Here is a 21,055-nt window from a genome sequence, read left to right as displayed (position 1 = left end):
AATATGATAAGATTGATAACAGAGAGGTCTAAACGCCCTACTTAAATAGGCCAAGATGATGGAGTCGAGAAATACTTAACAGCGTTAAACTGTGTCTTGAGTGCCTATATATATTCAAAATTTGGTACTAAAAACACGGTTTCCGATTCGATACAACAGTGAAAGGAGAAACATTGCCATGAACGAACAACGAACATGTGAATATTCAGTACAAGCTGAGGGTGCTTTCGATCAGTCACGTCGGAAAAAGCGAATCCATCGCAAAGAACTTCTCGCCGTGCTTAGCGCCTGTTTTGGATCTATTGCTTTCGGGATAAACCTGGGATATACATCTCCTAGTGACCCAGAATTAATTTCTGATGGCTTTTTGACAAACGAGCAGTTAACATGGTTTGGCTCCTTGGTGAATATCGGTGCTATTTTCGGTGGTCCAGCTTGCGGCTACTTTGCGGATTTTGCAGGCAGAAAGTTGGCTCTGATGCTCTGCTCAGTACCCTACACCCTAGGCTGGCTTCTAATAGCGTACGCCCCCAATGCAACCATGCTGTACAGCGGCCGAGTAGTGACTGGTTTCGGCCTTGGCTGGCAGACGATGGTGGTGCCTTTGTACATAGCGGAAATTTCATCGAAAACACACAGGGGTATTCTGGGTACGTTAAACCAATTGTTTCTCACGCTAGGAATAACCGTCGTCTATGCTATTGGAGTGGCTCTCCCGTGGAGATGGTTGGCCATTGCTTCAACTGCTCCCGCCATTTTTCTACTAATCATCATCACGTTTATGCCAGAGACACCCACGTGGTTGCTGCGTCACCGCACCGAAACCGAGGCTCTGCGCGCGTTGACATGGCTACGCGGTGACTACGAAATGTCAGAAACTGAACTCAATATCATGATAGCAAAAACTGAAAAGACAACGAACGATTTTGGGGGGAGATTATTGTGCGTTGACTGGACTAAAGCCAGTATCTATAAACCATTTATCATTGGTATGATGTTGATGATATTGCAGCAAGCAGAGGGAATTAATGCTGTAACGTATTACATGGTAAGGATCTTCAAATCGGCGGGGTTTTCAGGTGATTCGTACCTGATTCCAGTTTTTGTATCACTCTGTCAATTCCCGCCAATTGTACTTTCGGCTGCTTTAGTAGACCGTCTTGGAAGACGCCCTCTACTGGTGATTTCCGGACTAATCATGGCGGTCAGCTGCGCAGGAATGGGGGTATATTTTTACATTGAAGCTGAAGGAAATGACGCTTCCTTACACTGGTTGCCCATCACGTGTCTTATAGCTTATCATATTGGGTTTGCACTTGGTTGGGGATCGGTGCCCTGTCTTCTTCTATCTGAGATTTTTCCTCCGAAATTTCGAGGAACTGGAGTCGGAACAGGAGTTGCCGTCTCTCTCCTTTCATCGTTTCTCATCACGAAGTTTTTCCCGCGGCTGGAACTCTTGTTGCACTCATATGGTGCTTTCTGGCTGTTTGGTGGAGTTTGCGCTCTAAGTGTTCTCTTTGCTCTGCTGGTAGTGCCAGAAACCAAGGGGAAATCTCTAGAAGACATCCAAGATTACTTTGAAAGCAACCGGTAACTTGCAAGCACTGGCACAGCAATTTTTACCAAAGACATGCTTGAGTTCATTATTTATTTATTTATTTATTTATTTATTTATTGAGAAAAAGTCTCACAGGACGGAAATTGGCGCAGAGGCGCTAGAGAAATATCTGTGAATATCTGTAAAAAATCCACTCTTTGATCCACGTAGCGGGTACAAATATACAATGTAGAATTCTAAATTAAACTGCGAATTTAAAAATCAGAAAAAACTACGTCATTTAAATATTAATATTATAATGTAGAAAATCACAATGATCACCATTTTACAGCTAAAGTACACAGCCAGCCCTGATGCTAAAATAAGACTTGGAAATATAAAATGAAAACAACAATGGGAGTTCAAATATGAAGTTTTATTTCGTTTATTGTGTCTCTCTGGGTACAAGAAGCCATAGATTTATACAGGATCAAACAAGATCTATATGCAGCACCATTAATCTTCTTTCTTCCCTTTTTAATGTCTATTTTAACAAATTATTTAATCGTGAATTACACAGCACATGTTAAAGAAGGCGAAGGTGTATCAATAAAGGCATTATAATTTTATAAAACCTCTGAAATCGCGATACGGTATTAGCCAATAGACAGATGCATTTCAGCAAATTGGAAAGAACGAGTACAGGCTATATACGACAATAATTGTTTACGGTCGATCCACCTACGGTTTAATCTAAACAAGAAAGATAAACAAAAATAGTTCAATTTCTCGAAGTATACTATATGTAAATGTGCATTCACGTAGTGCTCATTAACAAGGCCCATAATAGCAGGGCAACCCTAAAAGGCCCGAAATACAGGACCTACTTTATCAGAAACTGGCAAATTAAAAGCAATTTGACAAATTGTTGTTATGTATAAAGTCATAATTTTAGATTTAAACAGAAAACTATCACATAGATATCCCCAAAATTTGCTGTAAATTTGGTACATGGAGTACAGCCAGAAATGTACCTCACATCAAAAAGAAGCATATTTCATCCTAAAACACCTTCAAATATGAAAAAAATATCTTAGCGTTACATGGCAGTGCAATGTACATAACTATAAAATTAAGAAATCGCTTCACTCCCCAAGTCTGTCTCAGCATTGTTAAAATCGCCTCTGAGAAGGCTGGGCAAAAACTATCCACCGATATTATAACGTGGCAAATAAACCACATGCAATCTAGCCCACATCTAAATTGTAAATTATTTTTCAAATATGTCGTTTTTATATATATATATTTAACGCCCCATATGTTTATAGTACAATATTGGTGAACGAACAAGTGGTATTCCCGTCAACTGTGGCTGTTTCAAAAAGGTGTTTAAGAAGTGGTCGTAAGTACCAACAATCTTGTTTTAAATGCCAAAAATAGCTGCCGCTCTAATCGATTTTCAACCCTATAGACGCGTCAATTTAAGTTTAAATTCAGAAACATAGCGACAGCGTTGTGTCTGTTTCAGATAGAGTTCGCTTTTTCATAATATTCATTCCGCATATTCCCAAAATTAGACGAAACTGCCGCGCATGCGTGTCGGCCCTCGCGCACTATCCCGTAAACCTGGAGTACAAATGTCTTTCCTTGTTCAATTCGCGGCCCACACTGTCGAAGTAGTACGATATCAGCGCATGGATTTTGGCGCTCAGCAGGTCATTGGACATTCTACGGACACTGAAAAACAAAAAAAAAAAAAACAAAGTTTAGTTGCCATTAGGCGGGTTACAGTGAACATTACGAGTAAGAGATTTCAAAGACATCATGGATGCCTTACAAATGCTGATTGCTACAACTCACTGTTCATAAGCACCTGTTCATAAGCATTCCTACAGTACCAAATGGAAAAAGTACGCGCACGACACTGTTAAGAATAAAATATTAATATTTTTAAGAATATCAAAGCTCGTTTTGTCTTATTTCTGAGGTTCTTTGTACAACTTTGAGTGTGTATTAATTTCAACGAACAGAAGTGTCGTAGGTGTTTAGTGATCATCTCTGGTGTGTGTGTCAGTTTATACTTGTGGCATCTTGTGACAGCTGCGTTCCCAATAAAAATGTTGTTCTAGGTAGATCGATCCAACGCCGCGTGTACTCTCACCAAATGCAGTCAGATTAAGTGAATGGCACGCTTCCTCGAGCAGGGGCTCGGCTTCAGGAAATTCTTTCATTTCGTTTTAATCACCCCTAGCTGCTCCAGGAGGGATATTATTCAGTCAATATGATTGCATTCGGCGAGAGTCCCTGCAAAGTTGGATCGATCTATGTGGAACGATAGTTTCATTGGGAACGTGCCCTATATGGAAAGGTTACAAGCCCCAGTGTAATGTTGCTATGTTTTGCCTTTCTCGCGGCAAGTGGTGGTCAATCCCAATAATTCCACCTACTGTGCTTACCCTCTATTGACTCTGTAGCGACCGTATCGTTCACTTCCGGGGACTATGATTCCTGGCATGAAGGACATCATTCTGCAAAGATAGTTATGTGAATTAATCAATTGACCGATTGACTGACTGACTGACGGATTGATTACCTTTACAGAGAAGGTTTGTAATCATCAAAACACCGAAAATGAGCTTTTTTCGAACATCCAATAGTTCAATAATGTACCTACAATCCTCTCCAAAATGTAAAATATTGCCGTTTAATTCCCCGTTGTTTAGCATAAGCACTAGCACCTCTGATCGTTTATTGTCACTTTCGCAGCATTCTGTTTTAAGGAGAGCTAGCAATCGCTATGGGATCTTATCACGAAAATCGGCATGGGTGACGACAGGTGTAGGTACTTCAATTTCGTGCCGTCGTTTTGTTTTCAATGGTTTTCAATGTGGCACAAAATTACAATGTTTCATTCAACAAAGTCATTATTTTAAACATTAACGATTAAAACTGAACAACAGCTTTTAGGTAAAACCACTGGCAAGGTTTTAAAGTTCTCATTGGGATCTTTAACTTGGCGTTAAAACGATGTTCGTGATATAAAGAAGAGATTGAAGAAACCGACTTTTGCCATTTTACCCCAAAAATCGCAATTATGGCGTCATCAGTAACATGGCACTTGTGATATGCAAAGGACTTTAGTTGGTGAACATTGAGGATTTATCGATTATCCAAAACATGAACATAAAGACAGTAAGTTAGGAGTTTTTGTCTAACTCTGCCAGTAAACTTAAAGGATGGCTGGTTGAACTAGCAAACGAACGGTGAATGAATGAAAGAGCCAGTGAAAGAACAAACGAATAATGGGCAGATTTACTGATCAACTTATATTGAATATACTATAATTATAGCCGATAAATGACAGATTCTAGGCCTGTCAGCAATTGCAAAGGGGGTCTGTTTTTACAAAGTGGACCTTCTACCCTCGAGTTCCTACATGTACATCAATTTTTACCCAAAGCAGACCTTTTATCAGCAAGAAAGGGCGGTTCAACCCCCCCCCCCCCCCCCCCCGGGGCTACGGGCCTGAATTGTACGCTCAATTGTAACCCTTTTACCTTAACTTTCATTTGCCATAAATACACAGAACTTTTGACAATAGAGCTTTCCTTAAATCTCTACAAAATGTACCATCATTGTATAACAATTTAATTGTTCTACATCATATTCAACATTTTGTCGCCTACGCTTTCATTGAAGCCAGTGCTGCAATATTCACAATAAACATGCTTCATAAGCAGCCAAGAAGGGTTCAAAAGAAACAACCTCAAACAAGACAGCAAAGCTGTGGAATGTACAGACGTAATATAGAAAATATAACGATAAAAGTGCGCAAAATGATATTTCACAATGCTTCCGTGCATAAAACATCACCGATTTAAGTAATGCGCTAATGTTAAAGTGGAAATACTGCAAATGTTACTAGCAATAGGCTTCAGGTCCATGGGGGCTCACAGTATCATCTTGAAAATGTCAATGTGTGAATAATGAAAAATTCACAAAAAAAATTGTATAATATAAATAGATCAATAAACCTGCTATTCGAACTTGCCCTGTATTTATATTTAGCGCTACAATGTATGAACTAGGCCTACTCCTGTATGTTTGAGGTTGATAAGGCATATGATTATCCATTGATTGTGGTAACGATGATGGTGCACAAAATAGGGTTTTATGTCAATTTCATGATGTTTAACTGCATAATCAACACCAGTTCAGTTATATACTAATGTTAATATAGACATTCTGAATGTTGAAAATCACACCTTTAAAAGTCCATTTGTGATGAAATATAATAATAATAATAGATAAATTCATAGAAAAAATCCCAAATAAAGGTGATTTTTGGACATGACCTGTATCTTAGTACTATCAATCACTGCAGTAAGTCTGAGGATAATTAGTCACACGGTTTTCCCATTTAATGCGTCTAGAGTGCACGGCGACGTCCATGACAGCCACAGGGGATGGCTATTTGTACAGACACAGTGTGTCAGTACATTAAAAGATCCTCTTTTGATTTGAAATAAGCATTTAAACCTGAAACACGATACCATTTTTTAAAAAAAATTCCTTTTTTTTTCATTTCCTACCTAACCGCCCCCCTCCCCCTCCCATCAAAAGAAAGGAATTCAATTTTTTTGGCAACCGGCCATTTATCGCCGTTCCACAAAAGACCAACTGGGTAATGACTTCATGTCTGAAATTCTGAGCAAAGGGCGCTTTCAGAACAGCGGACTAACAGACCCATTGATCAAATATGGCGACCCACTAAAAAGCTTGCCGCTTAATTCCCAATTAGACCCTAAATAAATTCCCTGCGGGGATTATGCAACAAGCATTCAAGTTGGTCGGCCATGTTTGATCTGCGGATCTGTTAGTCCTCTGTTCTGAATGCGTTCTTAAGACAGGTTCTCGCTAGACAGAAATGTGCAAAAATTAGAAAGAGAAAAATATATGAATATCTTGGGAAAAATTATACGTGGTGTTGATAGATGGTGCCTGATACCTTGAGTGCACAGAAGTATAGAATATGCGGAGTTTCTGAAACAGAATTAGATAATGTGTCTAGTGCGTGTGATGTTTGCAAGGCTGTTAAAGGTAAGAATAAAATGTGACCACACATTTACAATGACATTTAAGGGTAAACGTCGTTGTCGTACTGTATATTTCAGTCTATATTTACTGAACCCGACAACAAGGCTGTTCCACAGAAAATACTTACTGATGCCGTCCTCTGCGCATGCGGTCAAAGGGATTGGGAAGAAGTTGAGATTTTTTATGAGATCTGAAAGCATGCAAAGATAAAAAGTAAGCAAGTGGTATATGTAATGCCTGCATGGGGAGAAAATAGCCTGTCTTTTGAGGTTACGTTTAAGGGACTGGTCAGACGAGAAATTCTTAAGACTGGAAGAGCTACTCGTGCCCCCACGCGACCAGACGGGATCTTCCGAGATAGCCCAAACTCTAGCGACATAACGCAAAATCACGCGATATGTGGAGCAGAGTTGGGTCAGATATAATGACAGATTTAAAAAAAAAACTTATATTCCACTAGGTGTAAAAAAAACATCCAAAAAAGAGATCATGTGATCATGGCAATAAAACGCAATAGACATTGATGTTGGCACGACAAAAGTCGAAAGTGTGATCTGTAAATGGATATAGATTTCTAACTGGACATAGTCATTAGGCTTTGCAGGCGAAGTATCGAAAATGCCATCAAACCTCTTTTCATGGAGTGCTAGGTGCGAATAACTCGCCACCAAGACTTTAATATCCCTCAATTCAACACGCTACCCATGCAATAATGATTTAAAGCATTTGAAGTTTACGAAAGAATCCTGAATTTTTAAGAACAGTTGCAATAGAATGAGCATCAAGTTTTATGTGTGGTAAAGAAGTCACAAATAGTTAAGATTATCATGAAACGTATGAAGGAAGGCAATAAGAATAGCACTACTCATGCATCTTTGAGAGAAAACAAGACGAGTGTTTGAGCATCAGACATCATATCAACCGGGAGACTTTGTGATACGCATGCGCAGTACCTTTTCGCCAGTCCCGTGGACTTCTCTTTTTCCAGGTGTTGTAAGACGCTGACCAGAACCTTTGCCATCTGCTTTGCATATTGTAACGTTAAGCTGGACGTGTTGGTGTCTTCATTTCTGAAAAATTAAATAAGGGTTGGCCAAATGTTTGATTAGAATATGTTGTGTCTTCGTCTGTAAAATCCAATATTACAACACCTTGGATGGTTCTGAAAAGGTCAGCTATTACCCAAATAAATGGAAGCGTGGGGGAACTACTGATGTCACAGAAAAAGAGGAAAACTTACTATTTTAAGGCAAACAACGCGCGATAGACCTTAATAGGGGGAAAATATTAATTTTCACGAAAATGTCAGCAATTTTCCCTTTATCGCCAAGGAGTAACCACTCAAAACCGTTCCCCAAAATAAGATTCATTACCTCATACGTGTTGTACTGTGATAATAAAAGGAAAGAGACGTTTTTCCTCTAAATTAAGGACCAACAATCGTTGTTCACTTTTCGATAATGAGGCTTACACACATTTATATACCGAGTGACCTATGGTACAGATAACTACTCACCACGTAAAAAGGAAATGGGCGGGAGAAATGGTATTACAGAGATCAGGAGCATCTCAGTTCTCATCATTAATTAATTGGTCAATGAATGGATCATTATCAAAACCCAGATTAGCTTATTCTGAACATTTCAATCAAATTCACCTCAAATTTATTGAGTAAGGCTGTTCGGCAATAAGCCAAGAAAGATAAATACACAACTCCCTGTAGTATTATGCTAATCAGATACCTGTCTTCATCTGTGGTTACTGATATGCGATAGTCCGTGTCTCCGGACGTAGTCGACCACGGGGAGGTGTTACTGCAAAGCAAAAAATATATATATAGAATTAAAAACTGTGTTATTTAAATATTTTCAAAGAACGTTCTATGGTCAGCTTTGGTGCCTTTATGCTGTTGAAGCTCACGACTATAAGCAACGCATTAAATCAATTCACCAGGAATTTCTATATCCAGCGTGATATTTCTACTGTCACGCCCTTTCATGGGGAAACTTCCCGGGGGCAGTACGCTTTTGTTCATGAATGCAAGTGAGAGTGTGTTTGTGTGCGTGTTGCCCAGCATCTCCGTGTACCCCCCCTTTCCTATGTCCTTCTGAACCTACGTCATTTACATCTGTTTTTATCTAATTTGTACGCCGAGTGGGTAATTTAGCAAAATAACTTAATTTTCCGAAGTTTAATTGCCATAAATGAGAACGATTATCAGTGTTTAATTACTGTTAATTGAGGTCCATGTACGCCAAGATCGGTCTTCAGTCCCATCGATTAAGTCAGCTACGTTGTCTTGTATGTCAGAATTCTTGCAATCAAACAAGGCAAATTCAAAACGAGCATATGTTCCAAGAGTAGGTGAGAAAATGTCAATCCTTAAAGGTTATGTTAAATGATAAGGCTACAGAATCAATAATCATAAATAAGATGGGACGACTGGAATTTATAAAATAATCTGGAAAGTGCGTTGGGATACATTTGATTTATGATTATTTTTGAAATAAATGAATGAATTATCTATGAAATTAACAACTGGGATAAAAAGAAAAAATCGAAAGAGTCCCAACAGTCTGCTTCAAGTATTGTGCGCCCCCCCCAACCCCCCCCCCCCCCCCCCCCCCTTCGCGTTCTGTTTAAACATGATTACAAGCTAATGTTCTTTTCATTCTAATAACTATGGTAATGACAAACCTAGATAAGTATCTTAACAAATAAAAAATCGTTAGGTGATCTTAAAGATCATCCACTGCTAACAACCACCAGATTTGTCCTAACTTCAGAAAGCAGAATGGCGCCCCTTCCCAACGTTCTCAATTTTCTTGCACCCCCCCCCCCCTTCCTAACACACACATATACAAACGCGTGTGCCCGTGCACGTACACAGGTGTCAGACCAATGGGTGTTAACACTGGGGGGAAAGCAATCAGCCATTTGTAATGATTCGATTTAACCTACCTGTTAACTGCGGCATCCTCTGGTAAGATATCGTCCACTGGAGCCGCCTTGGCACTGTAGATACATAACACGAATACCAGAACTGTGACCGCCGCATGGGGCATATTTCTTGTGTCTGTGGCACCGCCAGTGTGTTGAACGAATTTCTGCATCGCTGAAAATAAAAAGTAAGGTGTGACTTACACGAGCTGTTATAGTGGTCCGCGAGGCAATCTGGTCGTCAGTTACCTTCATATTGTGAGTAAAAAGGCTTTGGTCTGTTTTGTCTTTTTAAGGGAAGAGGTTTGCCGTCAGGGGCTCCTAATATGCGTCTATCATGCCAGATATGGCAATTCGCTGACTCACGCGTACGTGGAAGCTCACACACACGCGCACGCACATGCACTCAAGCACTCACACACACGCTTGCACACCCACCCACCCACCCACACACACACACACACACACACACACACTTGACGGGCATACATGTACATACACAAGCCCAAAACGTACTTCCTTCTAAATCAAAAAGAAAAGTCACAATGGTAGCCAGTAAGCCGCGGCCGATCACATAGGCGTAGCCGATGTACCAGTAGAACAATCTAAGAAATGATGAGGCCGCTTCAACGAAAATTGCCTATAAAGCAATTCATGGGTGCGAGTTACAAGCTGTAGCATCAGGTGCTTTTACGTCCTTCAAACAATACCTGATAAATGTTCACTAATTGCTTTTCCCGGGAATACCTTATGTAATTACGACCTACTTGAACCGTTTATACATGTATAGTTAGAACATGACAAAGATTAGTGTCACACATCTGGACTGATGATCCCCATCTCACAGCTTTCATACCGATTACTTATAATATATAGACAACATGTGCTTTACCACGTGAAATATGCGTGGAAAGTCAAAATCCCTGTGACAGATATCCATACTTTTCAAAAGACTCCCAATCTGCTGGATTAAGTCTTATCTTACCAATATCTCGTTACCCCGCTGATAACTTGACGTATAAAATATCGTCCAAGTGAAAGGTCCTTATAGTTAATTAATCCCGTGACAAAAACTTTTGCACGTAACCTTAAGTTCGAAGCAATTAGTGCAATAAAGGTTTAGTTGTGGCCGGGCAGCAGTTGCTTGCGAGACAGAAATTAACATTCAATACGATCGAATCTCAAGTATCGAGATTAGCTAACAGTGTGAGCTTGTGTTTTTATTGTCGCGAACGGCTTGTTTGCCATCGTTCGGTATTTCTTTCAAATATGATTTATTATTATTATTATTATTATTATTATTATTATTATTATTATTATTATTAGCTTCATAGGTACGGTGCATTCACAAGGTATTGCACGACTTCAGTTACCAAGTGCAAATGATTAACGGAATGATGAATAAATGAAAATTGCTCATTTTCAGCAATTTTAGTGTTTTTAATTTCATAATCTGTCGAATGATATAATGCCTGCGTTTTGGGGGTAAACTTATCTTTGACGGGTCCAAGGATTTTTTTTCAGGCCAATATATTCCATACCGTATTTGATGTTTACAATGTTATCTGCTGTGCTATGGAAGAATTATGGAGGACTTCAGGCCAGACACTCTTCATAGAGCACGCATTCAGAACAGCGTACTAACAGATCCGCCGATCAAATATGGCGACCCACTGAAAAGCTTGCCCCTTTATTCCTGATTAGACACTGAATAGATTCCCCGAGGGGATTACGAAACTGGCATTCTAGTGGGTCGGCCATATTCGATCCGCGGACATGTTAGTCAGCTGTTCTGAATGTGCTCTTAAACAGTGCCAGAATATTCAAGTTTTTGACCCCCCGATTGCCATGTACGGACTTTTTCACTTATCTGTTCTCTGAGGTCTCACAAGAAAAATTATCCATTAAGTTCCTCCCAATTTAAATAAAATATATGTAGTAATAAAGGATGCTGTACACTATCATTTATATAGCCATGCTACTACCATATATGAACAAACGAAAGGGAAAATAACCAGTTTGATTTCTTTGTCATCTTTTAGGTGACACGGATATGAACGTCAGCATGTTGTCACGCAACTTCCAACGTGTTTCCACACCGATTGCATTCAACGCAGACGTTAAAAGCGTTACTATGGCAATCTGCATCAAACGCAAAAATCATTTTGCATGACCCCTTGAACCTCAGGGTCGGCTGCGTGCAATGCCGCGTGCCCCAGCCAGATCATATAATAGCGATGTTGTTCGCGTCTCCGTATTAAAACGCTGTGCACGTTAGTTCTCAGGAAAACCGAGAGTCCAGAAGTAAATGCGAACCGGAGGAAGCACGTAAGGCATGCTTACAAGAATTATGCTGTCTAGTCCGTTTCCTCGCAGGAAGGACCGGTTTTTGCACCTTGAAAAATCAAACCTGATAATCTGCGCACAGAAAAATAGACACGATGAAGACAACTAAAAGCACTAAGGCAATGGAATATTTCATGCTGATTTTCGATATTCTGCGATAAAATGCTTAATTTTTGACATTCTTCTTTAAATAAACCACACACCCCCAACAGGAGGGTATCTTATGTGTTCTTTGGAAATGTTTCAAACATATTTTTGATAAAATGTCACTTTTTCTTTTCTTGGAAAATATGCATCTGACCGCAATTGCATCTTCTTCAATAATGACGACAACCCTCTTTCCAGAAAAAAAGATAGTGAAAAAATTTAATCAGTTTTTGTACACTTTTGTCGCTTGCCACTGAGACGACATAATATGCAGGAAACAAGTAAAAGCAGAAGAGATTGCCTTGAAAAGGGAAATGAGTAATCGGCTGCAATCAGTGTGAACCCTGACGCCAGGTGATAAACATCAAATTTATCTTCACGATAGATTTCATTCGTGTATAATTGATTCTTTGTTTACATACAATTACCTTTGATAATACCGAGTTTCCATAAATGAATACTTATATATCATATAAAAGGGAGATAACGAACAAAAGATAATGCAATAAAATATATAAGCTAGGCAGCGAAAGAAAAAAAAAATCATAAAAAACGTTAATCACGTACAGTTTAAACATATTTAATCGTGGATAGTCTGAATAGTCCCTATGCAGACATGAGGATGTCCATTGGAACCACATCCTTTATTAACCGATAAAGCTTTCTACGCGACCGGATGTATTAACGATAAATATATAGTTCGATGCACTTTTGACACTAGCCTCGCAGTGGGTGATTTAGAATTAAGAATGCAAAGTCGAAGTAAACAGAGTCAATAGATGGTGACAGAAATATGGCAAGTAAGGCGTAAGGACAACGGTTCTCTTCCTTTCTATGCACACGAGAGAGAGAGAGAGAAAGAGAGAGAGAAGGAGAGAGAGAAAGAGAGAGAAAGAGAGAGAGAGAGGGGGGGGTCCCAAGTTGTTCCCACTGCTAGATGTGGCGTTTATTTGATTGTGCGCCTGTACAAGGGACACCATCACTTACAAGTATACAAGGCGTCCCATTCAGTTCCATGGTTGCACATAATACAACTATTGACACAAAAACAAAAGAACACACCCAAGGACACACGCGCGCACACACACACACGCGCACTTTCTGTAACGTTGGTAATTGACAGCCACGAAGCAGTAAGGAGAGGGGAGTGTTTTGTAGAGGAACTGAGTTGATTGACATGCTCTTATGATACTAATACAACTTCGTGTTATGTAAACAGAGAGAAGGCCGCTGGAGATTGCATGAGGTAGAGTTAGAAAAGGAAAGAAAGCGGCGCAGGAATCAACTGGAAAGTAGTTAATAAATAATATGGAAGATTATAACAGAATTCCATATTTACTGCATCGCGTACATGTAACAGCAAAAATTAAAGACATCAACTTCGTCACAGTTCCATACCTCTATCAAATCAAATATAACATATCAAGGTAATTATATTGTATTCATGAGCTTATCTAAAGACGATAAATTATCAGATCATTGAATAAACACAATGATTGTGGTAATATATCAGGGCGAGTGTCACAAGGACGTCATGTACCAGGATGATATGTCACGGTAGTATGGCAACGTTAGGAGGGGGCGGTTATGCATGCAGAGAGAGAGAGAGAGAGAGTGCATCTTGCCTTCATAATACCCAATGCCGCGAAAAAGGGTGCATATGAAAGACAGCGGTCATTAAGCTGACAGTATTCATGTCGTGAGAGAGAGAGAGAGAGAGAGAGAGAGAGTGAGAGAGAGAGAGAAATAACGAAAACTACATTTTTCAAAAGAATACTGTTGCACGCCGTTCGATGTCCCTATCCTTGGAATTGCGTTTTGGGTTCTCCTCAATGTAGGTGATACACGCAACGTTGTCTTTGCCCGATTGATTGGAGACTAACTGCAAAATGATGTTCATTGCACAAATAACGCAATTTAACGAACGCATAACGCAAATACAGTGTCTAACAATTGTCATTGCTTTCCAAATTAAAAATGTACTCGATAATTATAATCTATGATTTTGAGAACTTTTTTTACCTTCATTTTGGGTTCGGCAGCTACCAGTCTCACTCAAAAATAAATTATGAACGGGTTTTGATTAAATTTTCATGACAGGTCTATAGTTGGCTGACTTAAAATTGGTTAGATTTTAATGGTGATCCATTAATTGGTTAATCAGTTAATAGTGAGAAATGAGCGGCCTTGGCTGAACTCTAGGTGCTTTTCTAGTTAAAACAGGTACAGTTTCGTTTTTTTTTTTACCCTAAGATAAACGCATGGGCTATCTTAAAAGGAAAATGAGGGATGAATTAAGAGTCCAAAAACCCATGAACTGCCTGGCTTTGAATTGGCACCTTCTCTGCTGTCTCGTGTACCTACTATTCCATGCCTCAGCCTGCTTCTTGAAACTCGAGTTGTCAAAATGTTCTTTCGAAATCCAATCGTTGGTCCACAGGGCATTGTTTGTACGTGGCTGTATCTTGCAAATCGCGCCATATGTCGGTTCGTAGCGTTCGTTTAATGAGACGGCTGTAATCGTTAAATACTTCACGACACGATCAACAGGCGTTGAGTGTCTCAATTGGATTTTCCGAGTGCTTTTCAAGTACTTATATTCTTAAGTCCCGGTTATTATCACTTATTGTAAAGTGGGATTTCTATGAGTATTCCCCAGAAAAGTGGTGATTATGTTCCATCTGTAGGTTTGCCGTCGTCCATGCAGGTTTCAGTTTTCAGTTTTTCGGTCTTGGTAATCTGGTACGGTTTCAAGGTTTCCCAAAGTGTTGTATATATGCATTTAACTCCCCATGTGCTTTTCCGGCATAAAATATCCATTTCTTTGGTATTTGTTTAAATTTGTAAAGAATAATTTTAAAGTTAACTAGAAAGTTGTGTAAAGAAGACATACATGTTGATATTCTTGACTATCCATTGAATGTGTTGATCATGCGTAATCAAAATACCAAAAATACCACACATACCAAGAAGGGTTATTGTGGATCCTTGTTTGCGAAATAGCAAATAGCTTATTTCCCGGAAATTTCGACACAAACATAGATTACCACGTTCCAAAATAGCCATTTCAGATTAATCAACCGTATTTTCAAATATTCTTTGAGCCTGACCAAATGCTGAAATTGAGATGGAGACTAATGCATTTCAATTTCAGTAACTTCACAAATTAGAAACGGGTTTATATTTAGTAATTTTCTCAACTGTTTTAGACTGTATACTTTGTTGATAGAATGAAGTTGTAGAAATTTTTTTTTTTATTCTTTTTTATTTATTTATTTATTATTATTATTATTATTTAAAGGTCTAACAAGGATGCTTTGCCTTTAATGTAAACCTTTTCATTGATAACTACCAGCAATTTCCACTCATCATCCACCTGTATTGCTGTGCCCCTGGGACCGGCGTTAATCTCCGAGGACAATTTATACTTGCCCCGGAATCGTGAGGCTTAGAGTTGATTGAATTAACGAAACGTGTCGGTCTTAATTAAAAGGTGACATAAAAAACATCTGTTGGTTGTCATTAAAAGCCCTACAGCTAAGTGCATAGCAGGTCAGAAAGTGGCTACCCCGAGTTTACAGGTACAGGTATACTATGACGGTTTGGATTAAAATGCCCCAAAGGCCGCACTAACAGCAGAAGTTGATCCGCGGACTAACGGATCTGCGGATCAAATATGGCCGACCCTATTTGAAAACTTACCGCGTAATCCCAGTGGGGAATCTGTTCAGTGTCTATTTGGGGGTTATGCGACAAGCTTTCAAGTGGGTCGGCCATATTTGATCTGGGGATCAGTTGATCCGCGGATCCACTTGATTCTGAACAGGCCCATAGTTGTTTTTTTTTCTCTTGCCTACGTATCCTGCCAAATTGTCAATCTCGGACTTTAAAAACGGTCAAAAACCCTAAATGAAATTTAAAATACCTGATGTCAATATTTCCTTCTAAAATGTTCTGGAAAGTATGGTGGTCTAAAAGCCCTACTCGGCATTGAATTAGATTTTCTAATTAGAGAGTTAAATTACCTTATTAGAAATGGTTCAGAACATCAAATCAAATCTAGTGTAAGAACAGGTCTAGCGATGATTCATGAGTCAAGTGGGGAGAAAATCCCAGGATATATGAATACGACCTAAAAGTCACCTGCAGAATAGCTTCATAATTTTCTAAACTGATTATCTAACCACATATTTGCTATGACAATGTAAACAAATTCTCATATTTAAGCATATAACTACTGTATATAGAAACCCGCCATACGCATCTACGCGAATTCTACATACTAGTATCATGGACAGACCCCTATTGTTCCCAGACTTGATTCCAGGCTTAATAAGACATTAGGCAATAGATCTACGTAAGAAGAGTTCCGTTTTCTAGGCAACTATGGAGGTTTGACAGCATATTGTAAAATTATACTTCCCTTTAGTTGAGACGATCGCCTGACACTTCTTATTTAATTACCGACCAGGCGACACAAGAACAATCAGCCAGGTTATAATCTAGATACATCGTTTCCGTGAATGATGGCCATCGCATTTAATATTAAAGGTTTTGTTTTTAATCCGCGGGAAGAGTGGAAATTGAAAGATTTTGCATCATATTGTTAATCATCACATAACAAATATCATCATTAGTTCGAAGGATTCTGACAGGAGTGGTAGGAAGCTTATCTGTTTCCTTTAAGTTTTGCAGATGTAATTCGTCGCAAATATGACCCAGATTCTTCCGACTAATTGACGGGTTGGCAGGCAGTTAGCCTACTGATGCTAGATATCTGACTGCCTGGCAGGCTGACTAACTGACGGGCTGACTGAATGCTGAGCTGACTAACTGACGGGCTGACTGAATGCTGAGCTGACTAACTGATGGAACGGGCTGACCGACTAACAGGCTGACTAGCCGACGGGCTGACTGAATGCTGGGTTGACTAGCTGACAGGCTTACTGGCTGGCGGGCTGAATGACTTACTGGATGACTGGCGCGATTGATGACTGCCGACAAACTGACGGACTTACTAGCTGACGGAATGGTTAACTGACGGACTGAGTAGTTGACGGACTGACTAGCTGACGGGCTTACTGGCTGCAGGACTGAACGACTTATGGACTAGCTGGTTGACTGGTAGGATTGCTGACTGACTGACCGCTGGGCTGGCTGACTGACGGGCTTACTGACTGATGGGCTGGATGACTGACGGATTATCTGACTGATGGGCTGGACGACTGACGGGATTACTGACTAATGGGCCGGATGACTGATGGGCTTACTGACTGATGGGTTGGATGACTGACGGGTTGACTGACTGATGGGCTGCACTTACGGGCTGGATGCCTGAAGGGCTGGATGACTAACAGACATGCTGGCAGGAGGACAAGGCGACTTGCCTAAACCCAAGCAACCATTTAATTATTTATTTAATAGTTAACAAACAAAGATAGTCATTAACACTTAATCAAAATTTCAAAAGAGGAAAGATCGACCCAACCTCTGCCAGAGGCCCTCCTAGCTGGTACAAATATGTCGAGATCCTTCGTCCAAATTCGTAACAGCCAGAAGGGACCCCGACAGAGAGTAAAATCGACCTACTTCACGTCTCGATTAGTCTTTGTACAAACTTCGCACATGCATTGTTGTTGGAATTCATCCAAAAATACAACAAACAGCGCTTCTCGCGAGACAGAAAGAGCGCCTCCTGAATAATTTCACGTGCCAGCCGGCTAATTACACTCTTAAGGCCGGGGGCATACGTATGCCTATCTGTCATTAATTAAATGAGATCCCATATCATAAAGGACATTATGCCTGCCCCCTTGTGTATTCAAGCCAAATATGATACAGTTTCTGGAAAAAAAGACTCCGAAATTCCTGCATAAACCTTTACAACCTGAGTCCACGCTGTTTTTAATCAACTGCATTTTGCCCCGCTGCGTCACTGTGTGTGTGTAGAGAGACACCGAGATTCCTGTACACACCATTAAAAACTGCCACAGCTTTGCTTTGAACAGAGTTAAAAGTTCTCCATGCGTTTTCGCCACGTCCGGGGGGACTGAGTGGAAGTATCCCCTGTTTCCGCCGTTAAGTTGAACAACGCTGGAGATTAAAGCGTAGGAAAGCAGCCTATATTCAGGAAATAGGGGGGCTCTGTTTCATTAGCTGTGTGACTCAGAGGCGTGAAGATTTTGCCCGACGGGTTTCCAGTCTTGTTCGTGTCAGAACACCATCGAGAAGAGGTTGGGTGTGGTGTTTGTATGATCACTTATGCCTCATGGTTATATCGTTACTGAGGACACCACATTGCATCTAATGACAGTTCCGAAAATGCTTCAGATGAAGTTGTTTCATTGCTTAAAGAAATTAATACCACCTGAGTCTTGGTAGAAGCAAACGAATTGGTAGACAATTTCGGAACGTTTAAATTTGGAGGAGCAGGTGTGCAAACTGGTCTAATAGGGTATCTGAAAATATCACAACTTGGCTTTTTGACCTTTTATACAATTGATTTGAAGACACAATCGGTGGCCTTCAAAAACGGCAACGCCCTTTCACTTTTTTGGATCATCTCTCTATTTATTTCTTTTGAATTACAATAGATTTATAATGTGAAGGATCCATAATAACTAAAAAGTAATATGGCATGCCTTTCCTCTTGTATCCGACACAAATTGAGTCGTAGTCTCTGATCAAGAACAGTATTCATGTCACAATGAGGCACCGATGTGTTTGGATTTGATTCTGGCCAAAGCGAAATCCTAACTGGCATCTCGCCAAGGAGGAATGCGAGATCCTTGTATTGAATGGGAGGGGGGGGGGGGGTGTTGCCTATTTCGTGAGAAAATGAAACATTTATAGAAACCCCTCTGTCCTCTGTCCTCTCCCCTCTCCCCATAGACGAACCAAGACGCCTGAATTTGAATCTCGATTGAAACATATATACAAAAGTAGGCCTATATATCAAAATCCGCTTCTTACATGAGGAAAAGAGCCTATCAGTGTCATTATCATTTCACAATTTTTCGAATGACTTTTGTTTTTCCTTCTTTTGAAATTCTGTAACATTGCAGGATTGTTAATTGTATGTATAATTACTTTTTATAACAAAACATTACCGGAATGTTTGGATTCATACGTATTAAAAGAAGAAAAGATGAATAAAGCATGGAAAAAGCTTAACATAGACATATAGTTAAATTTTTATAATAATGTAATTAGTAGTTAGCACAGATACAACACGTTTTTATGTTTTTTAAATGAGTTAAAACTAGTTGTTACTTTGATCAAACCTCCTGTCGAACATAAGGCCGGCGAAAATGCGTGTCTCCAGTAAAGAGCCGCTGAAAACTGTAATAACGAAACGGACACCTTGAAATAAATGTGATGTTAGCCAAGAGGGAAATAAGATATTGTTTCCTCACAAATCCTAAACTTACAGTTACTCGGGTTTCAACACCACTCCGTTTGCTTTAAGTATCTACAATACTTGTATTGAATATTTTTGCAAAGCGCTGATAGAAAGAATATTTTTGAAAAATTATCATTTTACATACAAACTTCATGTTAGTGGCATCCCATCAGATTTCATACTAAATGTGAAGAGCATAGTATGGACTCCTTAGTTCAACTGTCAGCTACATTTTGATTTGTTTTTATTCTTGTCGACTGATTTATTTACAAAAAAAAAAAAAAAAAAAAAGGAATAGTTACTCCCGTCGTATGAATTTTGAAATATTCTAGACAGCACTAGACTAATTCCTGACTTATAACTTATCATTATTATTATCAATATTGTTATCATCATAATTATCGTAATTTTTATGTTCTAAAATGCAATAGCTATAACGCTGTTTTTCCCTTACGCTTTTGCCTCCGATTCTTTTCTTCGTCTCCAAATGAGTAGTATCAAATCGCGTCTCTTAAGGCAAAAAACCAATGGCTTACTTGTAAAGAAAACCACAAGTGACTATAACAATCACCTCGCAAAAACCCGTCGACAAAATAACCAGCTTACCTGAAGCGCTGCTCCTCGCGCAAAAGAGGTGTTAAAAAACTGTAGTCTGTTTGGACGTTTGGTTAGTCGCCTGTTTCTGTCAATTTTCGCTCGTTCAGAAACGACCTGGAATTAATAAACTGTTTCCACACAATGTTTTGCTCTTGGCAGATTGCCGCGTCCTTTGTATAACTTGTCGTCTGCCCTTTGCTGGACTTTATAATATAGGTGTATTTGAGAAACCACCAATAATTAAACCTCACCCTATGTTTACCTTGCCCTGATGACGTATTAGAGCGTGCAGCACTCGCGACAGATGAATTAAACAAACAGATATTTGAATGGTTTCAGTCACTATACACACAGGCGGTGACAATGACGTCACTGATCATTGACCAATCCGGAAACACTGCTTCCTGTTGGACACATCCTCGGAAGGAGGGGTGAAAGGGGGATAATATGAACATTCATTTGTTAAATCTTTAAGCTGTGCGGCTTAGACTTCGATAACATACATACAAACATACATACATATGTTACCTCAAAAATGCAGAATTTAAGAAAATCTCAAAATGCGCTTGGCAGCACATTTTGAATATGTACCCAAATTATTCAATTATTTGGCATTATTCCAAGATATCACCAGTTAAAAACTTTTGGTTTTTAAATAGAATTTTCATGTATATCTTATCTAGCATCACATATAAAAACTTTTAAAAATAAAGTAAAATCCAGCTCTTATTAATTACAAAATTCACAAAGACTGTCTTACTTATTTATTTTAGACGTATTAGAGCACATTCAGAACAGCGGACTAACAGATCCGTGGATCAAATATGGCGACCCACTAAAAACTTGCCGCCTAATTCCCAATTAGACAATGAATAGATTCCCCGCGGGGAACAAGATTTCAAGTGGGTCGGCCATATTTGATCCGCGGATCTGTTAGTCCACTGTTCTGAACGCGCGCTTAGAGGTATGAACTACCTTCTGGTCAGTCT

At 39.5% G+C, this 21,055-nt stretch overlaps 1 protein-coding gene and 1 pseudogene across 7 annotated transcripts; one reads left to right on the top strand and one right to left on the bottom strand.

Annotated features, from left to right (window-relative positions):
• The first annotated feature begins 17 nt into the window (after positions 1–17).
• LOC106179152 (solute carrier family 2, facilitated glucose transporter member 8 pseudogene) lies at positions 18–2,171 on the top strand (annotated as a pseudogene).
• On the bottom strand, positions 1,959–20,386 carry LOC106174747 (uncharacterized). 7 transcript variants are annotated; one of them, XM_086997548.1, is made up of 7 exons: positions 20,076–20,386; positions 9,596–9,749; positions 8,377–8,448; positions 7,588–7,704; positions 6,762–6,824; positions 3,994–4,065; positions 1,959–3,274 (listed from the first exon to the last, which is right to left on the bottom strand). In XM_086997548.1, exons 2-7 carry the CDS (start codon positions 9,745–9,747, stop codon positions 3,151–3,153), a joined length of 600 nt encoding a protein of 199 aa, XP_086853674.1. In that variant the 5' UTR covers positions 9,748–9,749; positions 20,076–20,386; the 3' UTR covers positions 1,959–3,150. The 7 variants fall into 7 exon arrangements, with proteins under 7 accessions (XP_086853674.1, XP_086853673.1, XP_086853671.1 ...); XM_086997547.1 differs by lacking the exon at positions 20,076–20,386 and adding an exon at positions 19,340–19,390; XM_086997545.1 differs by lacking the exon at positions 20,076–20,386 and adding an exon at positions 14,428–14,692.
• Positions 20,387–21,055: the final 669 nt, after the last annotated feature.

Source organism: Lingula anatina, chromosome 10 (assembly GCF_051362555.1).
Source record: "Lingula anatina isolate TDL-2025a chromosome 10, LinAna3.0, whole genome shotgun sequence".
Classification (NCBI taxonomy): Eukaryota; Metazoa; Brachiopoda; class Lingulata; order Lingulida; family Lingulidae; genus Lingula; species Lingula anatina.
Note: the sequence above shows the minus strand (reverse complement) of the source record. Positions and strands in the feature narration are given on the sequence as shown.